At 44.5% G+C, this 9,307-nt stretch overlaps 2 protein-coding genes across 2 annotated transcripts; one reads left to right on the top strand and one right to left on the bottom strand.

Moving 5' to 3' along the window:
* Positions 1 to 2,921: 2,921 nt before the first annotated feature.
* On the bottom strand, positions 2,922 to 4,394 carry CCR75_008623 (uncharacterized protein; the record flags this gene model as incomplete). Its single annotated transcript, XM_067966673.1, has 1 exon — positions 2,922 to 4,394. One exon carries the CDS (start codon positions 4,392 to 4,394, stop codon positions 2,922 to 2,924), a length of 1,473 nt encoding a protein of 490 aa, XP_067822484.1.
* Positions 4,395 to 5,104: 710 nt separating this feature from the next.
* CCR75_008624 (uncharacterized protein) lies at positions 5,105 to 6,115 on the top strand (the record flags this gene model as incomplete). The annotated part of the gene is made up of 1 exon (XM_067966674.1): positions 5,105 to 6,115. The coding sequence occupies one exon, from the start codon at positions 5,105 to 5,107 to the stop codon at positions 6,113 to 6,115; it is 1,011 nt and encodes a 336-aa protein (XP_067822488.1).
* Between the last annotated feature and the right edge of the window lie 3,192 nt (positions 6,116 to 9,307).

Raw genomic sequence — 9,307 nt, 5'->3', positions numbered from 1 at the left:
ACCGACTGGCCAGTTCCAGTCGATGTCAAGGGACTTAGAAAGTTCCTTGGTTTAGCGGCGTACTTGCACAAGTACTCTCGCAATTATGCAGAGATGACAGTTCATCTCTCTCGTCTCTTGAAAAAAGACGAGAAATGGTTATGGAACGCTGATTCACTGCTTCGTGACACAGTGCTTCGAGCCCGGTTTGAGCTCGATCTCATGTCAAGTGCCTTTATCCTTAGGCAACTCGCATGGAACTGCTTCAGGGAGTACATCCCTGAATTCAATCAAATCCTTGTATGAAGAATTTGTCTTAAGTGACTCCCAGGACGTTCATCAGATGGCCATCTAATGAACAAGTGGCAGGCATCTTTACGGCTCGATGCTGCCAGCTGATCCTTGGCTCATATTTTCAGAGCCAAGGTAAACCTAGGATGACATCAAATTTGTCATCCAAATCCAGTACGATGAAATCATCATCGTACTGTAAATCTTTTAACGTGTAGTGAAATTTCGCTACGAGATTCACTACTGCTATCGATGCGCCTGTCGCTAGACGCACCGTCATCCTCGTTGGAGGGATGTCGCACTCAACATATTTGAGCCTACGACCTTCTAGCAACTGGCGACGAATAAAGTTATTCGACGCTCCACAGTCCATTAGGGTTCTTAGTGACAAATCATTTGTCACTTATAATTTCAAGGTGATGAGGGATACCTCATCACCAGGTATAGGGACACATAATGATTGTGTGTCTGGAGCAACTTTACCGCAAAAAACAGACGAGGTAAGTAGGGACGCAACACCCTACTGATCCAGCAACCTCAAGAAAATTTGCAAATTTGACTCCGCCTCGTTGTTGCGATTTCGCATCAACGTCGGACCCGCGACCGTTGCCCTTTTTGGCATTCGGTCCATAATTCCGTTCAGTACCTCTCGGCTGGGCGTGGATCACTACACTCATGAGCGTAGTGTCCTAACTTTTGACAGCGATTGCATTTCTGCAATCGCTTGTTGTTCGAAAAGCGAGGTTTCTTGCTTTCGACAAAAGAGAGATCCATAGGATCTGGACCTCCAAGCTCGTGTCGTCTTCGAGGAAGATACGATGACTAACTAGCTTGAGCCTGTCTCAAGCTTAAGTCCTCCTGTTCCACTACGGATATTGCTTCTTCAAGCGTATCCAGTTCCAAGCGGAACAGGTGGGTCTTTACGAGACCATCCGTAAGACCTTGCATGAAAATCAACGTGTGTTCATGAACTGGGTTATTTGTAATACAACTCGCTAAGAGTAGTATATACTACGCATAAGAGTAAACATCACGCTTGCCTTGCTTGAGTTTCAGAAGCTCTGATCGAGCTCTGAACTCAGCCCTAAGCGGTTCAAACGTCTGTTTGAGCTGGGCTCTGAAAGCCTCTAGTGACTCAAAGACATATGGATCGCGCAACTTAAGGTCTAGGGGCCAAGTTCAGCACGACCTGCTAATTTCGAATGAGCAAATGCGACTTGCATTTGCTTGTCGACGATGGGACGTGCCCTAATGGCATCGTCCAACTCGACAAACCATCTTAAGAGGGAGTCTTCTTCGACTCCCATAGACTTAGAGATGTCAATCTTTAAAGTTTCGAGACGACGCGTGTGCGTCATCCCAGGGAATCAGGGGTCTGTGCCTGTTGTAACCTCAACAGTTCTGCCTGTTTAGAGACTTGCTGATGAAGCAAGGCTACCTTCTCCTTCGCCTCGTCAAGGTCATGTTGTATGAACTTGGCAATGGCTGAATGGAGGGCATCTCTGTCCAAACCGGACAGCATGGCCAAGATGGCATCGTTCCCTACGGTCGAACCCATTCGTTCGACCGCGCATCTTTCTATGTCACTTAGAAAGGAGTAGCTATCACGCAAAACGTAATGCGGATTTCCATTATCATCTAACATGTCCATGTTAGATGGTGGAACCGTGGGTGGTCCTTTGACTCCAAAGTGCTACCAGGTGTAACGGGGCACTACTGACTTGTACTGCTTCAGTGCAAGTCCACTTCGCACTGCCTCAGTGCGAGTGGTGCCTCACGTCACTTCACGTACACTAGTACGTGCAGAGGAAGACTCTCTTTTAAAACTTGCTTTAAATAGGGTTAATTAAAAACTGTATGAATATAATTAAGTTCTTCTGTTCTAACTACTTAATACAAGCTTAATTATTAACTAATACAAAACATGTAATAAAGTCTTATCTATTTTTCTCTTTGCGCGCGTCCAGCGCTGACTGGGCCGCGGAGAAAGTAGGTATAATGGTCTATATCTATTAATGGGTAAGCTTTTAGAATATTACCATGCAAAGTAAATTCTCCAAATATTATCGACCTTTTAGATAATATATTAATTAACAAGCTTTAAGTGTTAATTTCATGTAACGATACACCCCATTACAGCGACGACATCTGATTAGCCGGACTGATGACATGTAGGACAAGGACTGCCGGACGTCACGTCGTAACATCACATGGTGATGGGTGGAACCGGGTGTACTTGGGACGATCAGGACATGATATAGTTGCAGTAACGCTCGGTTTGCATGCTGTCGTGTTAATGAAGGAATAGATAACACGAAACATATTTTTACTTTTACTTCTAACAACTTGTGCAACGTGCATACATTTAATTAACAGTTTTTTTGTCGACAAAAGTTGGTTAGTGTTGAAATGAAGCAACCCTCAACGCACACGATTTTTATTCGAAATCCTTAATTCACCTCAGAACGGAATATTTGTGAAAAAGGCTCAATTCAACAGCCAAAATATTTTACCAAGTTTGTTTTTGACTCTATCGGTATTGCGAATATTTTTACAGTCTGAAACTTTGTTTCATAGTGTAATATTTGCACATTTTCCCGTCATTTTTCATGCGAGCTCAGTAGGTAGTTCCGTTCCGTTAGACATGTGATTTAAGTGGACAGGTTGATATTTGGCGAAACATTCGTTGTGACCCGCTGATTTTGGCTTGCCGACATTGCCGATTCCAGATTTGTAATATTTGCGGACAATTGTTGCCGAGCGAAGCGTAAGCTTTCGAGACGCTGCTCCAACAACTCGCTTCGGTGCCGCGTATTGTGCAAAAAAATCTCGACAGGACGAACGTCCGACTCGTCACGCGTTTCTCTCAGCATTTCATCAAGCATTAATGATTCTAGTGAAGTATCAATTGGTGTCTCACAATGCTCGTCAAGCAATGAGCAGCCCTTCTTCAGTTGCGTCAACTTCGCTGCCTGCTTCGCTACCCTGACATTTAGCATGCAGTTTTTTTGCCGTAGCGCCTGGTTGTCACTTTTAATTTGCTGCAGGTACCGAATTTTCTGCTGTGGATTGTTGCTGCAAGCAAGCTGTACGCTTTTAGCATCCGCTCTCTTTGCATCAGCAACTGCATCATCACGCTGAAGTCGCATCGTGTCTCGCTCAAGTCGATGCGCTTCCACGAATAACCTTAGTTTTCTAATAATAGTCCAAAGCTCATGCAATTTGTGCTTGCAGTGTTTATGGTTCTTGAGGACTGCTAGATCTTTTTCCATCACAATTTGAAATGTAGATGGTTCGCCATATAAGGCGACGGTCAAGCGAGAATAGCTATCAATGTCTTTGTCTTCCATGCCAAGAGCCTTATCCTTTGAGAGTGACACAACGGATGAATGAAAATTTTGCCCTGTTTTAAGAAACGCGTTTTCTTTTTCCAGTCGGCTTACTTTGTTTTGAAGCTGGTGATTTTCGTCACTTGTCTTCTCTAGCTCCGTTTGCAAGGAGGATAATCTGCCGAGAAGCGAGATTGTAGTTAAGAAGCCCTCTTTAGAAATTGCGTGGATTTTTCTGCTATCATTGACGATTGGAGTAGCTGCATCGCACAACTCTTGATGTTCGAAGGCCGACACTATTTCCGACCGCACGAGCTCGCCAGCGCTTAGTAGTGTCGCATAATGGCATGTTGAGACGCCTGCGCATGTATCGAACGCTGCGGATGATTTCGACAGCAACTCACTTACAGTTGGCATCTGTAAGCACAAATCCATTTTGCGTTGTTGTTTTGCCTCTAGGATCAATCGGTGCAGTGCTTCCAGTTTCAGCTGCATACCTCGCAAATGTGTCCGCATCTTTGATGCTTGAGTGCATCTTATTGACGTTTTGCCCAAAGATGATACATTGTCGGGGTCTACGTCTACTGCTTCATTCGTAACTTGCTTCCAGAGTGATTCACTCTTGTACGAGCTAGCGACGCGCGGAGAACGCTCCCACGATTCCAGCTGTTCCTCTACATCCTGTGTGCAGCTCTTCGATGAGGATACTGCGATGTGCAAGCTTGTCCTATCAGTATGTTCATTAAATTGTGACTTGACGGGCGAGGTCTTCTCCGGTACTATCCTTGTCTCCATTAAGATAAACCTAGTTTGCATTCGCTGATTAAAGACCCACGACACAGAATAAAAAAGAGGCGTTATTCAAGGAGTGATTGTGTGACAAGATCGAGCGATAGTACACATATCCATCTATTTTGACCATTGCGTGGCAAGATGTAGCGTCCAACTGCGTCTCTCTTGCCTTTCATCGTCCATGAAATATTAAATGCAAAACTAAACGATCCCGTATCATAAGGTCATCGAACGGAATGAATGACGAAATATCTTAATGAATACATTTGGCTCCTACAGCTGGCTGGCTACACGTAGGCAGCGCAGAATTAATTGAATCATACACTGCAAGCAGCGCGCCATGCTGTCCGTTTTACGCGAAGTTTCGGCGTCCACCTTGTTGACAAGAAATTACTGGCTGCAGCCAACCTGACGCTGGCGATCATAATCACCTCGCATGCGTCGTCCGCTTGAACTTGGTGCCCATACGATGGCCAGATGGATTTTGCCCGCAAAAGAGCAGAAAGTGGCCGTTGTATACTGAAACAAAGACGATGCGTCCGAAACGTCCGAAACCCTAGACGCTTCGAAATACAGAGACGGCAGCCACACATCCATGCCCACTCTTCAAAAAGACGAATCGTAAGAACGACCAAGCTCGAAGAATCGATCGCATATCCATAGCAAAAGCCGCCACTCGATCGACCGCAGCCACTCGTTCCGACTACTCAACCATGATCGATGCTGAAGTGGCCGAGACGCTTATGAGCCTCTCTGCTCCTGATGAGCGCAAATTCGCCGATAATCCGCTTTATGCATCCGAGCTACCACCGCCATGGCAAGCAGGGAAGAAACGGGGTTTTGCAGCTCTAGACGCGGTTGTGGCAAGCTCACTTCCCTCATCCAGCTTCTTACAGCCGCACGCCAAATCTTTTACCTCAGCGATGGCGCTTTTGACACACAGGATCCAAGAGCGTCCCCTCACGTCAATGATTCCTGACCGTGAACACGACAGTAGCAGTAGCGATGTGGACATGGAATTTAATGAAGCCAGCGATGGGTTCTCTGATCGTCAAGCTTGGCCTACTTATCGTTCGTCCTTCGACGGCCTTGTAGCTGCTGCTGCCTCGAAGCAAGAAGACAATGACCGTTACTCGGTGCCTAATAGCAGACCGATTTCAATCCCCGTGCGATGTGGCAACAGCCGTAGCAGCAGCGCGAGATGTCGCGAGCATCTATCAACTATCGACCGCAAAAACACGTCGTCGTATGGTAAAAAATACAAGTCTAGCAGTCTATCCCGCGTGCAAGAAGACAAGTCGTTTCTCGGCCGCGACTGCAGCCCCACCAGTGTTGAGGACGACGAAACATGGTATGATAGTGAATACAAGCAGCGTGCTCGCTTACCATCCGTGTGCTCGTCAGACGGAAGCGAGTATGGCGGATTGGGTCGCCAACACCTTGAGGAGTTTCTTCGCATGGAAATCTCCGCTGGCAATGAAAGCGATCAGCGCAGAGGAGAAACTTTGCTTTCGTCCGACGGCAAGTATATTGGCAGCTACTCTCCAGATGCCCGGCGGAAACGCATCGAGCGTTTTCTTGAAAAGCGCAAACGCCGCGTGTGGGCCAAGAAAGTGGATTACGACGTCCGCAAGAACTTTGCAAACTCGCGCTTGCGCGTCAAGGGTCGCTTTGTAAAAAAGGAAGATGAAGAGCTGCTTTGCCAGCTCATGAGCTACACGTGATTTTCGGGTGAGGTGTGTGTGGCGTGCGCTGCTTCGCTCCTAGCACGCCGGCCATCGTGTAGCTGTATAGAAGAAGCATTGGAATCATCGACCCAACTGCTTGTACTTAGTTTACTAGCATTATCAATAAACAACAGGCATACCTGCTAACCTCATTGCAACCAATGACTTCTACTGATGTTTACGGCCGCAACACTTCCTTAATTGAAGCATACCAGCAGTGTCGGTGCTCATAATTGCAAATGCTATAAAATTCAATGAGACCACAGCTCTGTAGCAGTTGGGATATTCCTCGAAAAAAACTTGAGTCATATATTCGCCCAGCCGATTTCAAAAAACCGTTCTCTGCATCGAGCAATGCCCACGTCCCTCTCATATGGACATGCGTGCTTTGGTCGATCAAAAGACTTCAGCAAATCTTATCGCATCGACATATGGTTGCAAATCGCACATTTGTAAAGGTGCGGCAAATATGCGATGACATGATTACGGAATAGCTAGTGTGAAAGTATACGTACATACAGAGACCATACCAAGGATGAGACGCTATTTTAAAAAACACCGCATTATGCTGTAGCTCAACTTCAAATCGTTCCAAATTGGCCGACCCTATAATAGGAAATAGCATCACTTACGTTTGTGTCAAAGCATCAAAGCTTGCTGAGAAAGGGAAAGGCTGTTTTTTTGCAAATTGCGTGACAAAACTAAATTTCGTATCAATCTCAGTAATTGCTAATTGGACACCGGGCAATTAGTTGACTACACTTATGAGGTCAAGAACCTGGAAACAAAAACTCTGTGGCATCAAAGCTTGGAATGTAACAGGGTGTTCCGTTACATAAATATTATTTCCTATAAAAAGTATAATAAATAATATTTCCTATAAGATAAATAATAATGAAGTATAACATTAGGGAATTGCTATATTCACACCCTTTTGTAACGGGGCACTACGACTTGTACTGCTTCAATACAAGTCCACTTCACACTGCTTCAGTTGCGAGTGGGCCTTACGTTATTTCACGTACACTAGTACGTGCAGAGGAAGACTTCTCTTTAAGGTAAGTAGCTTAAAGAGGGTAAAATGAAAACTGTATTAATATAATTAAGTATCTCTTTCTATCTTGTAAATGCTAACTTAATTATAATCTAATACTAAACATGCAATTGAATTCTTATCTTATCTTATCTTTATCTTTATCTCTCTTTTGTTTATCTCTACAGCTGATTAGTCTGCGGAATAAATAGATATAATGGTCTATACCTATATATGGATAAGAATTCTGAGCATTACTATATAAAGTAATATCCTTCATATAATATCTACATTTTAGATAATATATTAATTAACAATCTTTAAGTGTTAATTGCATGTAACGATACACCCCGTTACACGTTTCCTTAAATTCCCGTTTTTTTATTTTGAATTTTCAGTGCTAGGGAGGGGGTCACGTGATATATAGCGGAGCTATCTCGCTCCTAAAGTCAGAGGAAGACTTTCAGACTCAGAGAGTCACTTAGTTCTATTGAACTAATGGGTTTAACAACTCAGGGAGTCGTACAAGCTATAAAATCTTAAGGAATCCTAGTTCAAGGGATTCAAGGGTTCGTTGAACCAAATGGCGACTAGTGCCCAAGAGGATAACCTTAGAAAGGCTTCTATCTCTTATAGATCAATGCGCAAGCCTTAGCAACGCACTTAACGCTTTAAGATCAAAAGGGGGAATGAACTATATTTAATTATTTAAATCTAAAAACCTTACCGTAGCTGCCAGATTTATATCTGGCGGCGACCACATTTGTTACCCATAATAAATGCGATTAAAGTAACTACTATTTTAAAATTGGATAAAAGGGTATTTTACCCATTAAATAAATGTACCACAACAACGGTTCTCCAACCGATGTGTGCCCCATTACACCCTCCTCCATCAGACTGTTGACACCGAGTGACAACATTCGCTTCATTGCCTCTTTGAGGTTGGAACCTAAACAGCTAAGCGTTTGGTTGCGTTTTTCATTCCTTTGTCGAATGACAATCAAGTGTGAGTCACAGACTCTGAGCACCTTCCTCGACGATTAGGGAATGGTGGACTTTAAAAGTCATTCTCAATCAGAGGAGGAGAAAAAAGAGCGGCGTTCGCTCACGCCTTCTCCTCCGGATGAACGTCGGCGAGCCCCGAATCCGTTCCCAGAACGTGGTACCGCTGATGTCTTAACTGCATTGAGCAGGACACGGGACCCTGAGTCCAACATCATTACGAATCCGCTCGATGAAGAGCAAGAGCAGATAATCCTCAAAGAGGAAAGAGCTCGTCGTCGAGCTGCCGAGATTCCCGCGAAGGTAAAAGCCGAAGTAGATTGGCCGGTTTCTAAAAACCAAAAGGATTTGCATAAGTGGTTGAGTCTCGCCAATCATTTACACGAATATAGCATAAATTACGCTGATATGGCTAGGCCATTATCTAATCTCCTTAAATAGGATACAGAATAGTGCTGGACTAACACCGAAAATAATGCTTTTCGAGCAGTTGAGGATAGTCTTATCATGCCCCGATTCTGGCACTGCCAAACCCAAATTGGCCTTTCAGTGTTGTCTGTAACGCATCAGATTTTGCCATTGGCAGTGCTCTGTTACAAACAGATGTTGAGGGGCATGAACGTGTTATTGCGTTCGAGCCTAGACAGCTTAAAGCTGCGGAAAAGAACTACCCAGTTCACGACAAAGAGTTACTTGCTATGAAGTATGTTCTCGTCGAATTCAAAGTTTATCTGCTCGGCTTGAGCCGTTTGTGATTTATACAGATCACGCGTCATTACGCACGGCGACTAAGTCGCCCCATATCTCACAGAGCATTGCTCGATGGCTATCCTTTTTTGCAAAATACAACTTCGAAGTGAAGTACAAACCGGCAAGCAAAATGCCTTGGCTGATGCGTTAACACGCAGGCCGGATTATGAGCTTTCTCATTTAACGACTATCTCGTCACCTATTCGTGAATTAATCCGTTCGACTTACGCCAAGGATGAACAGTGTGTAGCTCTGCTACGAGCTTTAAAGAACTCGGATTCGGGTATTAAATTGCCGGCACGTTTGCGTGCAAGGTTACATCGATTTTCTATCGATAACAACCTGTTGCTTTATTGCACAGACATCGCGGACCCTCCACGTGTCGTCGTTCCTCATGATGA

Source organism: Bremia lactucae, linkage group LG1 (genome assembly GCF_004359215.1).
Source record: "Bremia lactucae strain SF5 linkage group LG1, whole genome shotgun sequence".
NCBI lineage: Eukaryota > Oomycota > Peronosporomycetes > Peronosporales > Peronosporaceae > Bremia > Bremia lactucae.
Note: the sequence above shows the minus strand (reverse complement) of the source record. Positions and strands in the feature narration are given on the sequence as shown.